We start from the raw sequence: 26,634 nt of genomic DNA, 5'->3' as shown, positions 1-26,634 counted from the left end.
ATCATCTTCATCCCATGATATTGCTCAGATGACAATATTGTGTCAACTGTCTCACAATGACATCTTTTAAATGGCACAAAGTTTTACTTCACTTCTACTCTTAAAAAAAAGTAGTCCTAGCTCATGCAACGGCAATATCACATCAGAAAGCTTACAGTTTTAAAGAGGACCAAAAACACCAAAACCACAAAATCCCAGCTCATCTTAAAAAAAAAATAATAATACCAAGGATTTGATTCAAAGAGTCTTGCATGCAAACTGTTGTCTCCTACACGTTTAACAGCTATTTTTCAGCAGTTGTTACTGATACTACAATTAACAGCGGAAGAAGAAAGTATGCCATTATCTGAGTAAAGAGTATGGCATTCTGCCCATTCCTAAGCAAAACTCTAAACTTTCTCACATTTGTATTACCATTGCCTAAAACCAATCTATTACATACAAATGATCATAAAGAGCTGGGGCCCTTCAGCCTGGAAAAGAGAAGGCTCCCAGGAGACCTTATCGCAGCCTTCCAGTACCTGAAGGGGACCTACAGGAAAGCTGGGGAAGGACTTTTTATAAGGGCAGGTAGCAACATGATGAGGGGAAATGGCTTTAAACTGGAAAAGGGTAGATTTACACTAGATATCAAGAAGAAATTATTTACTGTGAGGGTGGTGAGACACTGGAACAGGTTGCCCAGTGAGGTTGTAGATGCCTCCTCCATGGAAGCATTCAAGGACAGGCTGGATGAGGCTTTGAGCAACCTGGTCTAGAGGGAGGTAATCTAGTTGGAACTAGATGATCTTAAAGGTCCCTTCCAACAAAACATCCTATGATTCTGTAATTGTCTTCGGAAGTTTTTAGTGCTTCTAGAACTATGACTGTGCTTGTTAATTTTTTCCTATTTAAATTGCATTGTCTTCATTTTGTTATCATTCATTTATTTTTAATCAGCATCCTCATGTACATGATTTCATAGAGTTACAGAATGGTTCAGATTGGAAGGGACCCTTGGAGGTCATTTTACTCTACCCTAATGCTCAAATCAAGCTCAAATCAAGAGATGGGCTAGCTGGTCTTAACATCTATAGGATGGAGATCTCACCTCTTCAGGCATCTGCTCCAGTGTTTGTCCATGCTTATAATAACTTTTTTTTTTCCTAAAGGATCTAATCAGAATTTCCCCTGTTCTATCTTGTGTCTACCATCTCCCATTCTATCACCAGGAGAGAAGAGTGTCTCCTTTTCTTACTTATCCTCCGATCATGTCATTCTAGACAACAAAAAAAGGTCTCCCCAGCCCTCTTCTCCATGCTTAACAGGCCCAACTCACTCAGCTTCCCTTGGGCATTCCACACTCCAGTCCCCAACCAGCTTAGCAGCCCTCTGCTGGATTCAATACACCATGTCCATGCCCCTCTCATACTAAGAAAGCCCAGAAATGGATAGAGAACTCCAGATGCATCACACCAATGCTGAAAAGAGGGGAAGGACCTTCATTAAGTTCCGGTCAATCAATTTCTCTAACTCGATTCTACCACCTGTCCAGGTCCCTCCAAATACAATTAGGTCCTCCAGCACAATGAAGTTACTGAACTGTATTTTCCCCCAGTACTATCCCTTGAGGGATCCCACTATTTCCTGACCACCAGCAAGATTTTGTATCCTGATCACAGCTCTGACTCCAGCCAATTCTCCACTAACCTTATGCGCTTTGACATCACTGAACTAGTGAGACATTAGTTGTATGCTTACAGGAGACTATGTCAAAGGCCTAGTTTAAGGTCAAGGTATATGACATCCAGTCCCTTCTTATCCGCACCACAGAAAGCACTAAGGCTTTCTGTGTATGACTAATCCTTTGCAAAACTATATTAGATAAGATAATATTGTCTGCCATTCTTGTTCTTCATGTGTTTGGAAATGGTTTCTTAAATGGTCTGCTCCATCATCTACCTAGAGCAGCCTGCAGTTCCCTGCAACCTCTTCATTGCCCATCTTGAGGATAGGTGTGATGTTTCTTTTTTCCAGTTCTAAGGAGCTTCCCTCCAAAGATGTCAAAGATTAGCCCCAAAATAACATCAGACAGCTCCTCCAGCACTCTCATATGCATCCCAGCTGCTCCTACAGACTTGTGCATTTCCAAGTGATTCAGTGATCCCTCAGTCCTCATCCCCTACATGTACACTCAGGAACCTGTAAGGCCTTGGGCACAAGTCATACCCGTGAAAACTGAACCAAAAAAGGTATCAAGTATATCCACTTTTCACTAAGTCCCTAACCTCACTGAACAGCAGGCCTACCCCTTTCTTAGCCTTCCTCTTGTTGTCAATGGAGAGGCAAAAACCTTCCTTATTTCTATTCAAATCTCTTACCAGCTTCAATTCCAGCTTAGTTCTAGCTTCCCCGACTCCATCCTTCCATAAGCAAGGAATGTCACTGTATCCTCCCGCAACTAGCTAGCCCCTGCATCTACCTCTGTGTGTTTACTTCTTGTGCTCAGGCTCAGTGAGGAACAACAATTTCATCTAAGACAGCTTTCTACCATGCTTGTTCAGCACTTCACACATGGCAACAACCCATTCTTTACGCTTTGAGAGACTGCCTTTGATCAACCAGCTGTACTGGGCCCTTTTGCCCTTCTGGGCACCTTCCTACGAGGCAGATCCCTGAACAGGTCCAGATCTGCTTTTCAAGAGCACAAGACTTAAACTCTGCTGTTCATCTTAGTCACTTCTCTCAGGATTGTAAACTCAAGTCACATGGTTGCATGGTTGGCTCAGCTGAGGCTGTCTTCAACCATCATCCAGTAGTTCTTCCTCATTTGTGAGGACAGCATCTCCTGTAGGTCTGTGATGGTGACACTTTCATCAGCAATATAAAGAAAATTTCATCTACCTTCTAGATGAGCTGTAGCAGACATTCAAATATAACATCACTGGTGTTCATCTGTCCTCTGATCCTTACCCACAAGCAATCTCTACTCTGTAGTTTTACTTCTTTCACCCTCCTTTATCAAAATCTTTACATAAATTCTAAATGAATATTAAATGAATATATTTTCATATTTATATAGATTACAGATGTAGATTAAATTTTGTAATTATCAGTAAAATGAATTTTATAAAAATGTAAGCAAGTTTACATAGTAATTTTGATGTTTTTTTCTTTCCATATGTCAACGGTTTACGGGCGTTCGGCCCGATTCCGTGACGAAGGGGACGGGGGACCCAAGGGCCCACGTCCCGGGAAAAGGGGAAAGGGGAAAAGGGTAGGGAGATGGCCCTGAGAGCAAAGAACAGCAGCAACAATCTGAGGAGAAACAAACTAATTTTAAATAAGATATCGGAATGCAAAACAACACACTATAATACAATATAATTACAATTTAAGGTGATAAATCCAATACAGAGAGAGAGAATGTCCCGAAATCAAGGTAGGCCTTACTCTACTACCGACGATAAGACGGCTGGAGAGCGAGGTGCTGCCAAGACGAGAGACGGTGGAAAAAGGGATGAGGTCTCGTGATCTGCAAGTTTTTATACTGTGAGCTTTTATCTTTTCCCTCCAGCTGGAAAATGGTAACAAAGGAGCAAAGTGCTGTGGAGAATGTAGTAGTCCTTCTCTTCTGAGAACCAGGTACATTCACCACATGATGTTATGATGTGGAGTACCAATAACCGAAAATCATAAAACCATGACACCATATTAGATAAGCTGACAGGATTGCAAAATTTATTTATTCTTGAGGGAATCATCTGCTTTTATGTATAAAAAGTTCCTGGTACACATTGGCCCATTATTCCTTTAAGCTATGGTGTACAGGGCTTTTTATTGAGTAGGCTGCATTTGCCTGATTCAGCAGTTTTCTTTGTAGAATCACTTGCTCCTAGGTAACCATCACTTTTTAACTGATGATACCATCACATTCCAAATCCATTTAATAAAGTTCAGCATGAACATATCATGACAAAATGTTATCAACACAGTTGGGAGCTTTGGACTCTATACCTAACAGAAATCTACAAAGAAGGTTCTTAGAGGTTCTCCACATCTTGGGATGGTACTTATGAATGAGTCCATATATCTATTGTATGACTACTGAGATGAATGGACTTGTCTCTTGATTTCACACAAGATCCAACCGAGGGCATTTGGCAGGATCACTCAATGAAAAACTCGGGGCTGAGAGGGTGGAAATTAGATGGCATTAATCAAGAAAGACAATCTGCTGCTCACAAACAGGTGGTATGACCTAGTAACTTCTTGCCAGCCTCTCATTTTTATGCATCTCCTTCATTCCCTTGTGCTACTGGCTCTGACGCTGGTCAGACCTTTCCATGGGTCAACTCGATTCCTGAATCCAGGAAAACAACAGCAACATTTTCTCTGAGATAATGAGTTACATCAGCTCTCAGTAAGCTCTGATGAGTAAAGTTGCTACAGAAGCCAGCTGAAGCATGAAGGCAGGGAAGAGAGGAAGTAAAGAGAAGCAAAATAATCTCTTTTTAGCAACAGTTAGGTGTTAGGCTGTCTCACTGTGACCTGTGAAGCTACAGCCTAATTGGAAGCCTATATCAGCTTTAACTCTACCTGCAACTGTACACTAATTAGAAAGCAGAGCTGCTACTGTCAGTCAGAAAGAAAGTCACAAGAGCACACCCACTAAGCCCAAAGCCAAAGCACCCTGCTCCCAAGTCACCAAAACCAAAAAACAGATACAAAGAGCTGGGGCAAAGACATCTACTGCCTGCAAAAGAGCACTCACTTCTGGAACCGTAGATTTTACTCTTGTACATTTCCATCTCTTTTACTGAAGTCCGTGAGTTCAGAGAATTCAAAGCAGTCTGTAAGTTTATCACAAACACATGCACAGTCAGAGACACAGGTGGATAGAATGTAAAGGCTGGGTTAGCAGACAGAAGAAGAAAAAGTAATGAGAAGAATGGTTTCTTCTGCATGAATGTGTTGAGCTTGCTGATCCATCATTCACGGGAATTAGTTAAGTTAAACCAAGAGCATTACAGAAATGCTTAGGTCATATTGTTTGTTGACTTTCTCTAAAATAGTACAGCATGTCTGATTTGTGTTTACACACGGCTAGATTCTCTTCATCAAGGGAGTTTAAAAAAGTTTGATCCAAGATACAGTAAATAGCTGTTACATTCTGATAACTACTGTTTCAGAAAGACAAAAGAAGAGGAAGTTTTTATTTGGTTTTTGATGTTTTTTTTGTTTAAGAAACAGTAAAATACTGAAGCAGTGACAAAGTACTGAAGAATCCCTTGCTAATCAGCATTTTGGTGCACAGACATTCCACACAACATGAGATTCATGAAAATAAGCACAGCCTCCCAACACTGTGCAATACTGTCCCAGTGCCAACTTGGTAACAGGTGGAAAGCTAAGCCTCCTCTGCTACCCAAAAACACAAAGTTAACTGGTATACCTCTGACAATCCTGCACTGTGCATTGCAAGTGTATCTAGAAATTGTGCTTCTTTTTTCCTTTTGAAAATAGACACTAATGATGTAAAATGCAAATTGAAGTTAAAAACGCATGATTTAATTCAAGTTTCCTTACTTGCTAGTTTTAACTACAGTTTAAATCTCACTAAAATCCACTCACGTTTGGACAGAACACATGTTGGAACAAAAAACTGCTCTGCATTTTAAAAGGTTGTTTATTTTTTTTTCTTGTTGTAGTGCTTCATGTTTTTCATGAATTTAATTTCTGAATAGTATTACATTATCTATACTAAAACAATTTTAAATGGGATTACACTTTTAGGTTCTGAGGGCGATTGGAAGAAAGGAAGAGAAGAGAACTCTGGATGTCACTGTATCTGAGGCAGCAACATTACCCATAAAGCATTTAAAAGTAAACAAAAATTTCACTCACAAGACACAGCAACAACTGCGTCTGTTTCCATACCTCACATATACTCACAGACATGCTCCTTCTCTAACAAATCCACTAAAGCAACTGCCTCTTCACAATACACATACCTGCAAATGAGGCTAGTGTGACCCCCAATACAAAGGACTTCCCTTTTCAGTGTATCTACATAGAATAATGGGAAATGGAACAAAAAAATCCCAGCCAGGATGGATGCCCCTCTCTCTGAAGGAGAAACAAGCTTTAGACCACATACAATGAGCCTGAAAACAGCAACTTGAACATGTATCTGTACAAGTAATTACAGAAATGCCCAAATTAAACATCTCACTGTTTCCCAAAAAGTTGTCTCATTTGTTCACTATTACTTAAGAAAAAAGTTTAAATCTTAGTTCAGGCAGAATCTGTAAATTCTGTAAAATAATATACTTTTATTCTTACTGCTGCTTTAGTCACCGTTAGCAAACACCAATGATTGCTGCATCAGCACAGACTTGAAGCAAAAGCACAACAAAGGAACATAAAATACATACTGAGCAGCAAAAGGGCTAGAGTTCAGAAATCAATATTCAAGTAGACAGGAAAATTTCAGATAGTACGTATGAAAAAACATGGAGGAACACTCCTCTTTGTTTTGTGGCTGTTAAATTGCTTCCTGAATTTTACCTCTTAAGTTTTTTGTTGTCATTGGTTTTAGAGACATTATCTTTTCTTCTGTTTGTCTTACCATTGCTTTGGCTGTGGGTACAGAGGTAATACAGGTATTTACAGTTGCACAAGAGGTCCTTTAAAACAAGTGGGATTGTGAACATGCTTACACTGCACTGCATTTAAAGCAGCTCACAGCTTCACTTACACTTCCAAAAGGCTTCATCTCCCCTGTGACACAAGTGAGAAGTTACCCATCCACAAAGAATTACTACAGCACCTTGCCCTCTGCCTGCCCTATTTCTGGAGATTATTGCTTAACAATAATCTGTTAGCAACCACTGTAAATTACTCATTCTATTACAGTTTTTTCCACCTCATCTTGACTTAACACTATTATTCTTCATACACGATGGTGTTATTACTTCAATGCTTCCCCCAAATAGTTCCCATATCATTTTTACTTTCCCGTTTATAGGTAGTAAAGTTATTTATTTCCCATACAGCTAATATGGTTTCTTCTACATCTCCTGCTGGGCAGCCTGTAGCTACACTACTGTTTCAATCTGGCCTTCGTTAGACAACTAAAAATTACTCACAGGTGAGTGGGAGGGGAAAATGAGGAATTAGGTTTCCAATCAGTCAATTTACAAAAATGTCAACACTGCAGAAAGGAGCAGCCAGAAACATGTGAGCAGCAGCAGAAAGGGAAAGGAGGAGGCCACCCAGACTTACAGAAGACAGGAGCAAAAGAAATACACACGCAGTTTGTCCTCAACTTGTATATGAAAGAGTCCAGCCAAATGCTGCCAAACAAAAGGAACAAAATCACTGGATATGCATGCACCATGCCATGTTTTGTGGGCAGGAGCGAGAGATGCGTGCCCATGCTCCGGCCAAACGTAGCCATGTAAGAGAAGCAGCACTACATTAACTCAGGCTCAGAGAGAAATCAAAGAAAAATCAATGGCAGCACTAGGGCATAACATAACCAGCACAGTACTCATAGCGCTCGAAAGCTGGGCAGTCTTGCTCCTTGTCATGCAGGTAGGTAAGCAGGGAGAAACCACACTTTGGCTTCCAGCCTAGCACACTCTGAACTCTAAATGCCTCAAATAAACTGCAACACCTTTCAAAATGACAACACGCTATTCAGACTCTTTTTCCCCTTAACACTGAAAGGATAGCACAGTACCATTTTGCCTTTTGTGCACCCTTAGCAATGCTATCAAGATAGCAACTTCAGGTAATGCCTCTTACTGACAGCTCCCCCAGGCAGTAACCGACTGCGTGTAAGCCTATAAAACATTTCTATTTCAAGCAGTAAGAGCTGCCTAGAAGCAGTCACAGTGATGACCAGCGCTATCGGAACCTCTTGTGATGCTGAGACACAAAGCTAAAGAGCTGAGTAACAGATGATGCTTTTGAATGCTGGGATAACACCAGCATACGGCAGTGTAACTTTTGGTACCAGCATGGCAGAGGTAGATTTCGCCAAGCTTAACCTACTTCTTTGTATCTTTACCCATAGCAAACTTATTTTTCAGCTCAATTCTTACTCTCAGGTAATTAATTAAAGTGAACTAATGTGCTTAATATACTGTACAAAAAAGGGAAAAAAAGAATAGTTTTTCAAAAGGCAGCGTTTTATACAGCTTCTACTGGAGTTCAGATGCACCCTGCTCAAAGTATCTGACAGGTTCTAAAACCCAAGTGAGAGCAGTAAAATACACTAATTTGAGGCATACAAACAATAACAGGTTATTCAGAAGCAAATGAGCTTTTTGGAAATCAATATTGCATGGAAGAAATACTACGAAGAAACAAAATATAATCTTATAACTTTAAAGGTAAAAACATTGCTTTCACTAACTCTGTGTCTAAATCATAGAATTGCTCAGGTTGGAAAAGAACTTCAAGATCAAATCCAACTGCAACCTAACCATACTACCCTAACAATTTCCTGATTAAAAAAACCTGGCTTATCTAAATATAAAATAGCACAGCTACACACTGCATTATCTGTAAAGCCTTCTCTGTGCTCCTCTTCACTTTATACCAAGCTAAGTATTCTTGAGAACAATAGGGAACCCTTGGAATTGGTCAATAGATTGATTAATGCACCGCACTGAGCAAGCCAAACAGGATCAGGATGTTTACAGGTGTTCTTTCAGTAGACATTAATTGCATTGCACTAACAAGATAGGCTTCTTTCTGTTAAGGATGCTACTTACAAATAATACATACAAGAAGCCAACCATAAAGGTTACTGAGTAAGAAATGCAGTCAAATATGTTCTGTCTGATAAAGTACATCAAATTGATTCAGCTCTGTAGTACATTGACAAGTCAAACGGGAAAAAAATACAAGCTAACTTTTAGGGTCAAGTAGTCTACAAAGAAAAAAACTAAGGTTCTTAGTTTAAGTAAAGCACATCTACCCCATTACATAAAGAAATATAAAAGGAGACAACCAAAAATTCTTACTAGTCCCACACACAGATCCAAGCTTTTACAATTAATTCGGTATGTAATGATGCAGGTAAGCTTTCAGTGACCGAACTTCAAACCACTACCTTCCCAAATTGCCTTTGTCAATACATGGATCAGTAAACGAATTCCCTTGTGCATAGTTTCTCTTATCTACTACCAGCATTTATACCAGCAATGCAATCCGTACATATGCAGAACCTTAGTCAGTAATCAACTGCTCAGTGGACTGGTAAACTTCGTTAGTCTGTTAAAATAGGGAGACCTAGAAAGTATTCTGTTGGAATTTACAAAATAGCAAGTGTTAATTGATGTTCCCAGGAAGAGCACAGGATTGATGCTTGGGAGCAGGCTCCACGTTCCCCACTTACTTGAAAAGCAATCTTCTTTCAAAAGCCTCAGAAGCACCCAGGTTTCATCAAGCACTACTTCCCAGTTCACATTTATCTATGGCACGCATACAGAAAAACACGATTTAAATTTATTCATGTGTTGGTGCTTTCATTTCTACATGAGAAAATCCAGGTTAAAGTCAAGTAAAAGGCCAAAATTCTCATCTATACTATGTGACCTACACATTACAGCCTTCCTTCCTGAGCCACGTTCACACAAAAAAAATCTGTATTGTAACAAATTTCATGACCTTATGGCTCTTCTCTCTCATCTACACACTTCATGAACATGCTGGTCCCTGAACAGAAATTCATTTTGGGTCACGCGGGTGACACAAAAGCTATTTCATTTCTGTTGAAGACAGAACTTAAGTGGCTCACTGCTAACCTTTCAGTTCACAACAAATATCTCAGCTCTAATTCATTCAGAAAAATTAAAGTTGCACAGAAATTTAAGCATGTAATTTTTGTATTTCTTTCAGGCACCCCAGAGGTTTATCTAACTTCTGTACCCACACATACCATCAGCTTACACACCTCCTTCATCAGCTACACAAGAGTAACAACTCTTTTTACAGCCACACATCGAACTGGATCAATAAACTGACCAGTGCCGAATTTTTTTTCCCCCCTCCAAGTTATTATTTTTAATCCATGTTTGTTCCCTGACCCAATTTGCTGCATAGCCACATGCATGTCAGAGCAACTGGGAGCATGCAGCAACATGAGAATGCATCTGGGAATGAAAGAATACGGAAATGAGCAGCCACGGATATTCTGCCTAAAATCCATGCAAAAGCAAAAATGAAAGTGTGCCTTAAGACTGCTTGTCAACACACTTGTCATTTGCATTGCCCTTCATAGCATACAGTCTCCATTCTGAGTTAACCAAGCAGTCTTCCACTAGGGAGCCCAAAAATATCAGCTGAACCTGAATGCAGAATGTTTTATTGTTCAAGACTGGATTTTTTATTTTCCAAAGAACATAGAATTTAGTTTTACTCTTTAAAAGAGGGCAACATGCAAGGTCATAAGTCATTTCTGCAAAGTCAAAATTAATTCCTTCAATATTATTCACTGTAAAGAAATAAACGTTTTATTTGTGAAACAATTTAATACTGAAGCACATCTTCAGAGATGTAATCTGTTTTCCTTTAGTCATGCTAGACAGCAAGTGCAACGAGGGACCTTTCCCACTACTATTAATTTACTTACTGCGGATTTATAGAAGACTGACTCACAAAATTACTGTATAACCAATCCAGGCACATTATCTATCTGTCTGAAAGATCAGAAACAAGATGTCCATCTTAAATTATAGCCAACAATAGCAATGTCCTAAGTATTCTTCAAATTGCATTCGTATCCAGGAGGGTAATAGCCCTTACATTAAAAAAACCCTTCATTAAGTGGTTCCCCATCATGCAGGCCATTACAGGCTCTCATGCCCTGACCCTGCATAGCCTCAGAGTAATTCTGCTTTTAACAGGCAAACCAAACAAGGCAGATAAACTATCATCTCTACGGGTAGAAACATCAGTAAATATATTATTAACGTGGATAAAACCACCCCCTCACAAACCTCCAGAGACATAAGAAAGCACAATTATTTATGTTGTATTCGACAAAATGAAGTTATCCAGACATAATGAATAGTCCCCTAATACAACTGGAAAAAATCTATATCCAAAATTGAATTTCATCTTAATAGCATTCTCTAATTTCTATCTTGTCCTGCACAATGTATAAAATTCATACATTTGAAAATGTAGGTTTGCTCTAAAGGATTCATTACAACATACAGAAGGTGTTTGTCTCCTTAAGAGGTTCAAAGACAATTAGGTAAGTACTTCAACTTCATTTTCATCACTGCATCTACAAAAATACAACACTCAGACACCAACCTCACCTCACATAAAATGCAAGCTTCAAGTTGTGGAACCATTTCTACATAAGGAACAACTAAATAGACTTGGGCTATTCAACCAAGGAAAAATGATGTTGGAGAAAGGTATACATTTTACAGTAACAGCATTAAAAAACAAAAAAATAAAAAACACCACAATGGAATGGCATGGAGAAGATTAGGAATCACCTTGGTTCACTCCCCATTAAGTATAAGACACTAACACACATCAAGCAGAAACAGCATGTAAAACAAATAAAAAGAGATTACTCTTCTCACAGTCTGTAGCAAACACTGGCACTGTTAAAGGAGCCCACAGTAAGCTGTATAGGAGCCCACGGAGTGTAAAGCAAGAAGGGAAAAACATGAATTCATTGAGAACATTAGGAACAGAGACAGTTTCTGTTTGAAGAAATTCCTTAAAGCCAAGCAGGAGAAAAGTCCTCAGCATGTTCTCTCAATTATCATCACACACTTGTCCTTTTCTATAGCCTTCCTTAGGCAACTGTTAACAGGCTCCCTCAAAAACAGCAAATCTTTAGCTTAATCTAGCACAGTCACTTTTATATCACACCTTGGATAACAGGAGTTTTCCAAGGTTTTAACAAGTAATCCAAAGGTTTTTAGCATGTAAGCAGCAGTTCTAACAATTTAGAAGTTATTTAAAGCTGTACACAACCACCTGCTCTACACATTCATTTTATTTCTAAATTAATCATCATACACTGCACTTTTCCCATAACAGAAATGGCTTTTGCCTTCACTGATAATTTGGGAAATGCAATGTAGGTCATTATAAAAAAATCTGAAGTTGCATTAATTACTCAGACGTAATTACACTTGTCTTACCAATAATGATTACTATGTTTTCCATTACGAAAAGCTTTCACATTTTCAAAGCCCTCCAAAGTATGTGCAATTAGGTCTGAAATTTCCTATTTATCCTTCTCCAAAGCAAAACACTAAGTTAAACCTCTCTTTTAAGTCAAAAGAAACAGAATCAAAAGAAACCTCAATCCCCAAATTCTCTCTTTTCCCATTTAAAAACTGAAGAAACAAGACAAAACAAAGAAAAGGAGAGACAAAAAAGGACAGGTTAAAGTAAGACATTTCAAAGTTACTGAAAACTAAAAATTGACATTTGAAAATTGAATATGGTGTTTTATGACTATCATGATTCTGAGTGAATCTGGCACTATTACAACAGCGCTCCTTCTGAGAAGAAGGAATACATATTCCTCCTGCTAAGGACAAGGCTAAGATATTGTATTGGAGTCCCAAGAGATCTAAGAGATGAAGACTCCGTGCAGTACAAAGAATGACCATGGAGAGGACTTCAGCACTGGAATTAAGGAGCTTCGTGACCATCTGAAGGATTATACAAATTGAGTAGAGACGCAGAGACAACAGTCCCTACCTGAGCACAAATGTTTCTCCACTGCTCTGAGAAACTCTTCTCTCATTCTCAGACTGCACAGGAAAAGAGGGGGCTTAATCTGATCCCTAGGAGATCCCTGGTTTTACTAAAGCTTAAAAAAAAAAACATTTTGCAGAAGTCAAAGCAGCAGCAGTTCGATTTTACCTGCAACACCATTACCGTATCATTCTGTACTGGGACAACTGCTTAATGAGTGGTGCTTTCTAACCTACAGTTTCAACAGAAATGCGGTAAGTGGCAAGGTCAGATACATTAAAAAAAAAACAACACCTGCATGGCAGATCATTACATGCAGTTATTTCCCCTTCTGCCTTTGCTTGAACCTCCTAGCCTCCTGCTGCTCCACTTTCCTCAAGCCCAAAGGAATTCAACTCATTTTAGAACTGTGTTACCTTCTTAAACTTAACATAAAATTGAAGATTGTCTAGAGAACGTGCTATTCCAAGCACAAATTAACTTCAGTATAGGGATACAACATAGCTCTTCAGTCTGAACTTTTGCATGATCTATACAGATGAGACTGTCTGCTCACTTGTAGTCTGGTTCTCAACTACAAAGCATTAAAATTTTTAAACAGTGATCCAAGAAGTGTTGAATTTTAATAAAAATAAAAATCAGAGTCTCTTCTGTATATGTTTTGGATCATCTCCAAACATCCACTGTTGTGTTGGATTTTATCAAGTAGATGTAATTTCATATACAGCTGTGAAGGAAACTCTCCCCCAAAACAATCTGCATGCTACACTCATAGGAAATGGTTCCGTAGCAGAACTGAACAGAAATCAGTTGCCACATTCAGAGAGCACTGTGTCACTTCACTCTGAAGACTGTCTAAGGATGACAGGTATGGTGTTTGGGAGATACAAGAAGAAGCTATCTTGTCATTTAGATTAATTCAAAATGAAATTCCTCAAATCGCTGTTCAGGATGTACCTGAAGTCTGAGAATACCATATATATATATATAAAATATTTATATATATGTATATATAAATATATATATTTTTATATTTATTTTTACAAAATACACTGCAATTAAAATACCCACACCATCTTAACAGAATGCATAGACTCTGAAAAATGTAAACTGAAAAGTGACTAATTTCTCTCTTCCTGAGGGAGATATTATTTTGAATTTGTTAATACAAGACTATCAGCATCAAGAACACTGATGCTCCAGGGCTTAAATCTACATCAACTTGAAGCATCAAACAGTCCATTAATTATAGCATGGAGCTTGCTCAATACATCAACCTCTTTTGTAAGACTTGGCTCATAACAACAAGCACTAGGTCAGTGACTCCACAGTAGGGAAAAATCCAGCTATTTAGCAGTTAAAAAGCAAAATCATTTATACTAACAATCATTAATAATCCAAAACAATACATTAAAAGAAGGAAATAAATGGTTAAGTGGTTAAATCACTCCTGCGTTGCAACATTTCCCACTCCTCCTCCATGCATACCTCACTTCACAAAACCTTTTAGATACAAATAAAATAGCCGTGACCTTTTTTCCTCCTCTGCATGATTAATTACTTAATGTACTATTAATTGGAAAATGTAGCTGAATTTCAAATGCTTTCATTTTCTCAGCATATCATGCTATCTAGGAAGCACCGATTAAGCTGTTCATCAAAGGTGAGCAGGCAAGGTCATATAGGCTGTACCTCTTCAGTTATTCATTACCTGTCCTAAATAGTAATTAACAGCAGCAATATTTCCATAAATCAAAGCTTTTCTGATTACCTTCAGATGATGATCAGTTTCGGGGGGAAGAGAGGGAGCAGAATGAGTTTTTGCATTTATTCTTCTTTCCACCATTTGTTCTATAACATGCCTGAATTATTCAATCAATGTGTTAGCTGTCATTTAAGACAGAATTTCACTGCGAGTCAACAGGAATTCCATGCAGAACAAAAAAAGAAGTTTTCACTTCCTTTCTCCCTTCCCTATGTCCCTCCCTCTCCCACTTTAAAAGGGGGATTTCATCTAAGAAGGCCTCTCAATTACCAAGATTTTTTGTTATATCTGTTATTTTTATTTCTTCTTATTACCACCATGATCAAATTTGAAGTGGAGATCACAGTATACGGCCTTAACGCCATATTCAGTGAAGTCCAGAGTTTTTAAACACAGAAGCCCATTCTATCAAGTATCTACACGATTTCTCACCTTGAGGCATCTCAGGTGGCAAATAGTGAGGCTCTTGAGCACTGACGTGTACCCAGTCAAAATCATCATACAAGTCTTGATGGTAGTCACAGGGCCCTGGACCATCGTCGAAGGTACATCCCCCTATGGAAGAAAGATGTTATTAGTAATAAATGCTGTGTTTATTTAAAAGTAGAGATCCTCCAAGATTTGTGCCGAGGTATTAGCCCTGGGTGCACAACTACAGAGCTCACACAGCTTGTAACACAACTCTCAAAGTTGTCTGTACAAAGCCAGAATCTGCAAGCAACTCAACCATCAGTGTTCCTCTTTTTGTAAGACATCTCTGCTTCATGCAGACTGTTTCCCCCAAGAGCACCTTCCATCAGAACAGGAAATCCCAGGCTGAGCTCAGGTGAAAAAGGGCCCAGTGTCTGCAGGACAGAGAGCAATGGGCTGTCCAGATCAGGAGAAAAACAAAGCAATGCACTAGGCTACAAAAGTAACAGTTCAAGTCAACAACTCTGATAGACCGAAAGCATAAGCAGTCCAAACACCAACTAGAAGGAAATAAATACTGTGCCCAAAACAAAGGCAGTCAGCACAATTAAAGTTACCTAGAAATGAAATAACTGCTGCAGAACGTATTTGATAACCTTGTTTTATTAAATCAATGAAGTATTACAATGCAAATTAAAGGCACTTTCTCAGGGTTACACGAACAACAGATATGACAACTTTACAACTAAAGTTATGAGGACAAGTGGCAAAAGAAAGAAGGAGAGAAGGAATATAAAAGGTGGACAGGGGAAAAAACCCAAACCTTATGTAACCCAGTAACATCCATCCTACGTCAATCAGCTTTTTCTTACTGCATTCTTCACTGAGAGCAATTAAGTGGGGTGGGAAAAAGAGAGAAGAAAATGTGATGATCAGAGGAAGAGATCAAGGTTTGAGACAAACGAAACAGAGGAATCAAAAGAACACAGTCGAAGAAAAAGTAGAGCGTAAACACAAGAAAATACACGTGTCATGCATACAACTTTGAAGCATCGGTTATTCCCATTCATGGTAAGCAGCCCTTGAGCATGCTACTTCTGCTCAGAAAAGGCAGGAGTGATTGAAACAGTGAAAGAGAAAACACAGACCATTTCTCTTTATTTAGACTGTATTTTGAAATCCAGGAAAAGTTATTTAAGAACTCAAGGGATAAACATCTCCAGGAAATCAGAGGAGAAATTTCACATATCCTCTCCTCCCTGTCCTCAGTAGTTGGTTATATCAATCCCATTAACAGCTGTTGTTGCAACAAAATTTGCTCCTGCTTCTGGTTTAAGCCAGAAGATACACCTGAAGAATAACAGAGTCTTTCTTCTTATTTCATAGTCCATCCGACTTTAAAACACAAAATACAGGAAAAATACTACAGCTCCCAAGAACAAACAATAGAACATTATGGTAAATATCAGTTTCACAGTCAGATGAGGCACCTCCAACTCCTGGTGAATGCTCTCAGCAGCCCACGCTACAGCCCAGAAGAAAACATGATGCAGATGGAAAACAGGGAGAATGACAATGAAGAGCTATAGTCAGTGCTGCCTTCTGTACAACACACCAACAGCCTGGAACAAGGACTAGCCAGAAAACAAGGAGAGGGTGACTGGGCATGCATTTCACTAAACTAAGGTTAAAATATTTTTACCTAACCACAAAGGAGTGTTTGACTTTCATATGAGAGGCACAGAGTACGCAAAATCAAAGTGACCATATCAGGAGATGCCCATTTTACTAAATTTCATCAGCAGATCTAGATTGTGTCCTAAAATGAGATTATATTTCATCTTCACTGAGAGTGAACTTCAATTCCCATAGTTATGAAATTCATTCAGAACTTGTCATATATTCAAAATGACAAAACAGCCTGAGGTTTAGCTAATTCTACTCCTCTCCTCCAAAAACCACTGAGGACATCCCTTTGCCCACTTGTTAACCAGTGTACCGGTTGCCTGAGGACACCAGGAGGGCAAAGAAATCTCCATGCTGAAGAAAAATTCCTGTTAATACCTTGTATCATGAAACCTTACAGCTTCAAGTTCAGCTCCATTTCAGCAAAACTTTCTCAAATGTTACACTGTGACAACATAAGCACAACAACAACAAAAACTGAACCAATATTTCACATTCTATACTAAGTTGATTACTACATCAGTGTCACTGTCAGTGAGAAGTACAAAAGGAGAAATATTTATGCATCAGTGTAACATTTATGTCCTTAAAAGTTCCAACTCCAATGCCCTATTATCACCAAGAGACTTTTCGAATTAACATCTATCATGATAAAGCCAGAAAGATTTAGAATATAAATCTTGTTCTTTCATTTAACTTCGAATACACTGTCCTGATCGTTCTACAGCAAAAACGTACATTTCCCTTTGGCATATAATTGATAAATGAATAGTAGTTTCCCTTAAAGGGAAGTTACCACTGTCTGCCATCCCAGCACCAAAATGACATATGGCTTTGAAGCACATGCCTGCGGGGCACCCATTACACTTTTTAATGGTTTACGTGCCCGCAGTATATAAATTTAAACTACCAATGAATCTTGTAGACTCATTTGGAAGATGAATGTTCTTAATTGCTCATCTTTGTGCCCACTATTAATTTTAGTTATCAGGACTCTGATTAGCAATAACAATGAGCCTGTTTTTAGGCAGCAGGCAAGAAGAAGTTCCTCATGTGCAGCACACCACTGCTACATCAACAAAAAAAGTAAGTCTCTATTTATTGCATACACACCAACAAACTTAATCAAGGTGGACCACTGACCAGCTGCAAAATCACCCTGGATAACAACTGCCTAAACCAATGGCTTCCCCTCATGGGGTACATCTCCTCCTCCTACCAACAACTTTACTTGCCTATAAATGTCAAGTAAAAGCCACTGCTGTAGCTATTTATTTAGTATAACACAGCAAAGCATTTTAAACACCTTGCACATTATTTCTTATTACTTAAATCACTTTTAGATCTCCCCTGTCTTAACTGCCCACTGCCTGCATGCTATTTGAGCAACCCTTGGTATTAAGTGATAACGTACATGGAACACGCTGTGTGGAAAACACAAGAAGAGACGATGGGCAGATGAAACCTGTAGTAATATATACATTTGAAGTCCAGTTTTGAAGAGAGTTTATCTTTAACCACTCAAGCCTAAAACCATATCTGACAGAAATACTCCATGGGTCAGGATTTCTTAGCATCCTAACTCACCTCCTGAGCCACTATTCACAATAATGTACCAGCACTGTTCATACCAAAAAAGCAGATCAACTTGATGAACATTCAGTACCTTCCAATGAGGTTCAGCAGCTGAAATCAAATACACACTAATATCTCCTGCCCAATATTCTGCAGAGTCTGCTGATATTCTCCAAATGACAAGCTAGAAATCTTCAGCTCAGACAATTGCAATTTTCCCTAAAACTCGATAAAAAGCTACTACACTACCAAGCACTTACCAGTTACATATCACCACCACCTTCTTTTAGCTACAGCTGACATTGCTGCAATTTATCTCCAACACTACCCTGCTACTGGAATGTGTGCATACCTATCAGCACACGCAGCATGCTGCAAACATTGATTTGTGTACCCCGTTCAATATCCCAGCAGGAGGTACACAGCACTGGCATTCAAACACCCTTGGAGCTTGCAGTGCCTAAATCCAGATTTACCTTACAATCCTAACATCAAGCTGAAGGAAAAGGCAGTGTCAGGATCAAAGCAATACAAACTATTACTCCAATCTCAACAGCTTGGCATGGGCCTGGGGACTAGCATGAAGGCAGACAGCATCTCCTCCCTTAAACAATGCTGCCATCAGCTGTGGGCACGGTCCAGAAAGGCCAGACAGGGTTCTGCTGAGGGGCAGCTCCAGACTAGGCCCCAGAGAAGCAGAGGCCATGACCCGCCACACCTCTGGTCACAGCAGTGGCATCAACAATGAATTCAGCATAAAGAAAAATCAAGCAGTCCAGCAGAGAGTCAGTCAACAGCACTGCTGTTTCAAAAGCTTGGAAAACAGAAGGAATTTTAAATCTGGATGGTTACTTTGTCAAATATCCCAGACCTATGGATGAAAAAAAAACATAAAACCATGACATTACGTTAGGTTAACTTGATTTGTTCAGTTTTTGAGGAGATATTTGTGAAACATTCACATACCACAGAGGCCAAGCAAGCCAACAATTCACTACTTCCATCATTTTTCCCCCTCTAACCTTCGCTGTGCTATGAACTTCAAGTTAAACACACCTAGAACTCTCACATTTTCCTTGCCAACATCCTTCAAAAAGAGAAGTGATAAATCATGCCAGCCTCATAAAAATTTCCTGACCACATGCCCATTTTCATTTATAAAAGATAAAGAATCTTTAATGTTCATTATAGGAAAAAAAAAGATATATCTCATGCTACATTCTAGAAGAAGAAATTAAAGCTCCACTAAATAACAAGGTCATTGAGATTAACCTAAATTCAACCTTACAGTCCCTAAGATTAACTTAAACTTAATATAAATCATATTATTCAGGTTTAAACATCTTTAAAAATATTTAAAGATACTCAAATTTAAAGGCATTTTTGAAGTATTACTGTGATATTTCTTTAGCAGCAATACTCAGTGCTGGCACTGCTCCAATTCCAATTTCTCCTACACCTTTTCATATCAACCCAGGAAAGATGAACTGAATCATTTTTCCCCCCCACCAGGTTATTAAAAAAAGGAACTTGCTACAGGCTAAGACAAGAACGTGTCAGTAACTCCCATAAATAAATGGATATCCTGTACAACTCTCCTGTGGCCTTCCAGGTCACCAGCTGATGTCAGAAAAGTGATTCAGGCTTTGAACTAATTGTCTTTAACAAATCAAGTGTTTACACTACCACCCTTAGGGGTCACATGACTTGTACTGTTTAAAACAGAAACAGTCAATTGCACATGATCTGCACATCAAAATTCCAAGAAATTTGCTGTATCCTTAGAAGTTACTAGGAGCGCCATTATAGGATTACTATACTGGAGATCTAATGACTTCTGGATGAACAAAACTACTCCCATATACCACCTAAAAATTCTGTTTGCCAGTTTTCATATTTAATTAGACATTAACAACTCCAGTGCCCTTTAAAATATACTCAGGAAAGCAATAGTACAAATATATATATACACAAAATGTTCAAGTAATACCAACCAATAAGACTAGCTGATGAAGAATAACACATTTACTGGTCATACTTCATACCATCTTTTAAAAAAAGACCTTCAAGAATAGGGAGTGGGAGGAAGGAGTGTATATCTGGCCTTAATGCTTCCAATCCAACAAAAAATATGTTTCTTTGTCTTATGTCATCCCATTTACAGAATTTAAAGTAATTTTTTTAAAAAAGGGATACAACATTATACGTAACAACAGGAAGTTTGAAGTCTCCTACAGTAACAGCACTGAAGGACTGGAAGTCTCAAGGACATTCTTGCCAAACCTGGCAATAAGTTTCAGAAACTAGTAACAAAGCCAAGAATGACAACTGCACCTTCTAGTTGTGGTACCAGGATAGAGAGATAGGAAATCTGTGTACCTGATTTGGTTTCTAAGGCTAACTGATTTTTATTCTACGTTATTTTTTTTTTAATTAATGCTCACTACCTATCAGCATTACAAAGGATTTGTTCTGCCGCAGAATGACATGTATAGTACAGCAGCAGAAAGAACCCACATTTACAGTTTACTTCTGAGATCTATTATTGCATGTGACTATTTCTGGTGTTATGCAAACCCTGCTAGTAACATCTTAAATGTCACATTCTTCAGTTTTAAAGAGCTAGTTACATAGCCAGAAGTTCATCCACCAAAACTAAGCAGATGACTAAGAGAAAGGGGGGAAAAAAATCCAGTATGAACGAATGGCAGTACTACAGGCACACAACAAGCTTTCCTCATCACAGCTTTATGCTTTACATATGGATCTGTTACCAATAGTTTCTTTGAGACTCGTATGTATGAAGGTGTCACACGAGGAACAAAATACTCTTTTCTCATCGAGTTCAAATGACTAGTTGGAACAAAATGTTCCTTTTATTCAATAGCATGCTTTTATTTTTCTCTACCACCTGCTGTAAAAGGATAATGACTAGCTCTAAATCTATCGAAGTAGATAGCCCCATGGTAAGAACTCAGTAGAAAATTATGTTTATCTGGCATGTCAGATAAAAGTCCTGTGAAAATTTAATTTTTTGCTCACATTGATTGGCGAATTCAACGTTTGAAGAGAGTAGAGGCACTGTATCAGGTCTCTCATCGGTCATATATCCAGGAACAGGTATTGCTTTTAAAAAAATCACCCATCTACCACATTAATTTACCTATTCCTATCACGGTATCCCTCAACGCACTGGATGTTTTCATCTTCTCAAGGCAATACCTTACTGCTATTACAAGTGTTCTAAAGCACGTTCATATAGAGCTCATATGCTCATAAAGAGCATTCATATACCTGTTTGGAATATACTATGTTAAGCAATTTGAGAATAAGTATTAAAGACTTCTGTTTAAATGTTTATGCTCAGCATTGCCTACTAAAATGTAGCTGAAATAACCCTAATTAACCTATGCCATTTAAAAAATACATCAGAGATGCTATTTAATTTTTAAAAAAAATACAGTGAAAACAGTAGCTCTTGAAGAAAATGACAAGTTCTCCCTTACTACAGAAAGAAGTCATACCAAACACTCACAATATTTATCTTCTCCGCAGCAGTACCTTATTTCATTACACAAAACATGACTGATTACATTTAAGAGCAATAACAACCCAGGAAACTCAATTACCTGCAAACACCTTTTACAATTTTCTAGCTTTGTTTCTATTACCAGTATGTTTTAATCACCCTCTTAATTTGAATATGGAACTCCAGGTCTCATCTGGATGCACCACTGCAAAACAAATGCCGGCAGCTTAACACGAAATATACTTAATTATTCCCAGTTAGAGTTATTTTTTCTCATTACTAGACTTTTCTGTAACAACAGTCTAAATAATCTAAAGTATCACTGCAAATATTTCAGAAAACTCACAAAATCACTACATATGAATCACCTTGATACTAAAAACCAGCCCTATCCAGAAACAGGCATAAGTAGTACCATAACTAATACAAGCAAAACAAAAAGCCTAAAGAGGTCCCACCTATAGTTTTTTCCATTTTGAATCTGCCTTCTGTATTCCTTATTAATAATATGTAGTAGCTTATTTTAGAAACAAAAAGATAGGAATTTGAGAAATATTAGGTGCAATTTACATAGAATGCAGGAAGCCTCAGGCAGATACCCTTTCCTACCACCTTCAGGAAAAGGCGTCACCATTAATTGCAACATTTATTCTAACCTCAAATTCTAGGAGAGGATGAAGACTTGAAGTTAGATGCGGCCAACCTGACCATGCCATTTATTAGATACTTTCTATTAAATTAGGTTATTTCCCTCTATACCAAGTGTGGAAAAGCTGTCTTCACCTCTGATTTTAAGAAGATACAACACAGAGCCCACATGAAATTTTTCCACGCTTTACCAGCAGTGAACACAATGGAAAAATAGGAAAGAATCAAAAGTAGAAGATTAGTGTCCATTACACAATCTGTCTTTCAGTTTCTAAGCTAGGCAAAACTCTAACCTGAACAACAGTGCCTTTAAATTTCCTTCTGTTCTCCAGGGAAGAAGAACTTTTCTGTTCTGTACTGTAGAGGCAACAACAGCTAGCTGTGGAGAGACACAGTTGTTTCTTGTGATTCCTTCATCCTTATCTGTCATAAGAAAGGCAACATAGAGCAAACGGTCATATGTCTAGAGATCATTTAAGTGATTTTAGGTATTTCTAAAACCATGAAGAGATTTTAATGGTTTCATGAAATGATTAAAAGATCTTCATTGATACAGAAGAGTTAACATCCACAAAACACCAAAGATATTCGGTATTTCAGCTCATAGGCTGCAAGCATTAGTATTCCTCCTGTGCACTGAATAGAATTCTGACCAATTGCACTGCTGACAAGGAGTTACACTGTTTGAATATTAATAACTGGGGGGGACAGGGTGAGGGAAAGTCATGTCATATTTTCATGACTCCACCAATAATCACAAAAATGCCAGTAAGTAAATTGCATGACTTCAAAGACAATTGAGAGCTTCAAAATAAAATCAATCACTTTGACTTTTTATGGACATGTGATACTGCAATGCTACTTCTGAAAATAACGCCTTCTTTCAAAGCACTGTTAGTACTTATTTATAGAAAATCTTATGTAGATATCACAGTCTCTGGCATTTCTCCTAAATGTTCTCACAATTTGCTGCTAAATGTGAACAGATAAGAATGCAATTAAACTCAGTAGGAATGCTGAATGAAGACAGCCCAACATTCATTACATTTAACCACAAAATTTTCTATAGATTCAGAGTGTGATGCTATTTTATAGCCTGCTCTCCAAGATAAAAAAGCTGAAAGAAGGAAAGAAAAAGTTTACAGCTAAGCTTTTAACTCTACTAAATACATAAGCAATTCAACCAAAAAAGCAGGCCTAACATGTACATCCCCTGCTCCATTAAAACATTGACAGTTTAATCATAAAATAAGGTGAGAAGGGAAAAACAGGTTAATTAAAATCTGTACTAAAAATCATCTATCATGAGCAGATACAGGTATCAAAATTTTGCTCAAGAGATGAGAACATAAGTTTATTTTATTTTTTTCCAAAATAAAAAGGAGACTTATACGAGGTTGACAAAGTATCAGAAGCTACCACAGCATCATTGCAGAAGCCAGACAAACAAATGAGGAAAGAACACACAAATTATACCAACTGAACTATAAAAGGGTCAGTCTCAAGGAACAGAAGGACAAAGAGCTCACAAGTAATATAGCCAACATGGAAGTTGAGGACTTCCTAGGAGGAGGTGAGCATTAGGTAAAGCAATTACAGAAATTGCTCTCTGCTCCTGCCATTACCAATGATGGGGAAATAGAAAGCCCAGTAACAGGACAATAAACTCCTAAGTAAAAAGAAAATGAGGATGGGGCGAGCGGTGTGGAAAAAAATTAAAAAGAACATATGTTAGGTGTGAAGGTGCGATAGGACAAAGCAAGGAACTGAGGTGGAGAGAACAGTGACAATTAAATGAGTTTTCCAGTAGCATCTATCTATACTCTGAGAACTTAGGAAACACGTAGCGTTTTTAATAAAATTGAAGACTTCTGTTTTGATGAGATTGCAAATAAAATTAAGTGGTCATGCAAAAAGGAAGATCAAATTAAATGTAAGATAATAGAAAAGGCTCTGATGCTAAAAATAACATAAGCTGTTACAAAAGGTCATTTCTGAAGCCACTGAAGGAACTAAGACCAAGAAGCTGGAGAGACAACTGAAGAACTCAGTCACAGTATGATTTCAGAGTCATGAGAAGAAAGGATAACAAGAAGCTCTCTGAGGAGTTCTTTGAAGATATGACATGAAGATACAAGAAGAATTATACTAGCAATGAATCACAGAAGTCAGGCAAATGAATGAGGGGGTAAAGTGCAATATTGAGATCCAATGCATTTTCTAGCAGAGGCACCGCTGAACTAAAAATCAAATTTTACATTAGAAACGCCTGTACCCTTTATAGTTAATGCTTTAGTTTCTCATTTTATAATAAGAAAACAGTCATTTTAATCAATATCTTGCACTTCAAACCTTCTCATGCACTCCAGCAATATTCCCACGAAAGAAAGGCCAGAAAGAAGAGCAACGTAAAACGTCTTCTGAAAACACAGGTAAGATTTCTACATAGGAAATAATAAAGTCTTCAAATTTAGAGGAAGACTTGCTAAGATGCAGAGCAGCACATGACAGATTTCAGGAGTACAGGCCCCCCTATCTACAGAATCACAGAACGGCTGAGGTGTGAGGGACCTCTGGGTTCAACTGCTTCAACTTGTCCTCAAGCAGGGCCACGCAAAGCAGGTTGCCCAGGACCACGTCCAGGCAGCCCCCAGCATAAACCCTTGAGTAGGGTTGTTGCTACCCAGGTGCAGGACTGAATTTCAGGAGGATCTTAGTAACCTATTTTCTCCAGCCTGCTGAAGTTCCTCTGGACAGCAGCGTAACCTCCCAGTCTCTCAGCCACTCCCTTCCAGTTTTGGGCCATCAGACATGCTGAGGATACACTCTGCCCTATCATCCAAATCATTAATGAAAATGTTCAACAGGCCCTGTAGAGGCCCCTTGGGCATACTGTCAGTTACTGGCCTCCAAGTGGACTAGATATTTGCACTTGTCCTTCACATGACTGGAAAAGGCTTCCAAGATTAGTTGTCCCATCACCTGCACAGAAACTGAGGGGAGACTGAACAGCTAGTACTTCTCTCGATCCTGCTTCTTGCCCAACCTACTGGTTAAAAATACAGTCTCCTCTTACGTTTCTCTCAGCAATACTTCATATTTTTGCTGACAGCAAGACAAAGCTCTGAACAGCCTTACTAGTTTTAACGTATTATTCAATCACATAGGCCAATTTAGTATAGTCCACTATACTACCATGCTTAAACATAAAGTATCAGAGAAAAAAAATGAGATAAAACCCACAATCATACAAAAACTTTTCATATTAAATAAGCTGAGAGAAGTAAACACAGAAATAGAGATTTGTCTTTCTACCTTCTACCCTTCCTCTTTAGCCTCACAAATCGAAGTCATTTTTTCAAAGGCGCACTACAGAATAAAACAAACATGAAATTGATGATTCATTTCACAAGCTATTCTTTGTATTAGTTGTTATTTCATTCTTCAAAGTAACATTTATCAAAATATTTCAGACTATCAGGATAATATTTGAAGTAGATTAGTAAAGAGTCCTCTGGCAGCAAAACTAGTAAACACACAGCACACAAAAAGGATGCAAACAACTTTCTTTCCTTCTTGACATTGGGTCAGGATTTGTGGGCAAATCACTTCACAGTGCTGTAGACTGATTAACTACAAACTGTGCATGTAAGCATATCATGTGTCTCTTCACTCAACATCATTACAATTAGTCTTCAACAAGACCTCTGATTATTTTGGACAAAGCTTACCTGGTATGCTATCAAACTTAATTCATGCAATAAAAATTACACTCTCCAGAAAAACTGCAGTATGCACATAAAGCTTTTGCAAGAAATCACTACTAAAGGGTAGAAATTTTACAATCAAAAATGTGTACCTGCTACAATTTACCAAAGAAAAACTTATTCTGACTCCCCGTTAACTTGATCACAAGGATTTGAAACTTATATTTTTTCATCTCCAAATCTGCACCATAGTTTCAACAGAAATAAGTACTACAGGAATGCTTAAACAGATTATAGTATTACTAAAGCAGACTCAACTTGTATTTAATCCCTCCACCTCTTAAACATAGAAATATTCTCACTGGGGTGAATTTGTGAAACAGCATATAGGTAAGTCCAAAGGTTAGATGAATCCTGTGCTAGACCAATCACCTATCACAATCACATTGTACAGATATGCTGCTGAAAGCACTATAGAAGAATGAACAGAAGAACAGAGAAACATGATCCATACAATCTTATAATTTCAGCACAAGTAAAAATGTCTCCACTTATGTTACATATTGAATACAAGCCCAGGA

At 38.2% G+C, this 26,634-nt stretch overlaps 1 protein-coding gene across 6 annotated transcripts in view; it reads right to left on the bottom strand.

Annotated features, from left to right (window-relative positions):
• PTPRK (protein tyrosine phosphatase, receptor type K) overlaps positions 1–26,634 on the bottom strand; it is a 397,652-nt gene that overhangs the window by 296,928 nt on the left and 74,090 nt on the right. For all 6 annotated transcript variants that reach the window (XM_021390545.1, XM_021390547.1, XM_021390546.1 and 3 more), the window contains exon 2: positions 14,930–15,052. In XM_021390545.1, the coding sequence (XP_021246220.1) occupies positions 14,930–15,052 (123 nt within the window). The remainder of the gene's footprint in view (positions 1–14,929; positions 15,053–26,634) is intronic.

This window comes from Numida meleagris, chromosome 3, assembly GCF_002078875.1.
Source record: "Numida meleagris isolate 19003 breed g44 Domestic line chromosome 3, NumMel1.0, whole genome shotgun sequence".
Taxonomy (NCBI): Eukaryota; Metazoa; Chordata; class Aves; order Galliformes; family Numididae; genus Numida; species Numida meleagris.
This window is presented reverse-complemented; position numbering and strand designations above follow the sequence as displayed.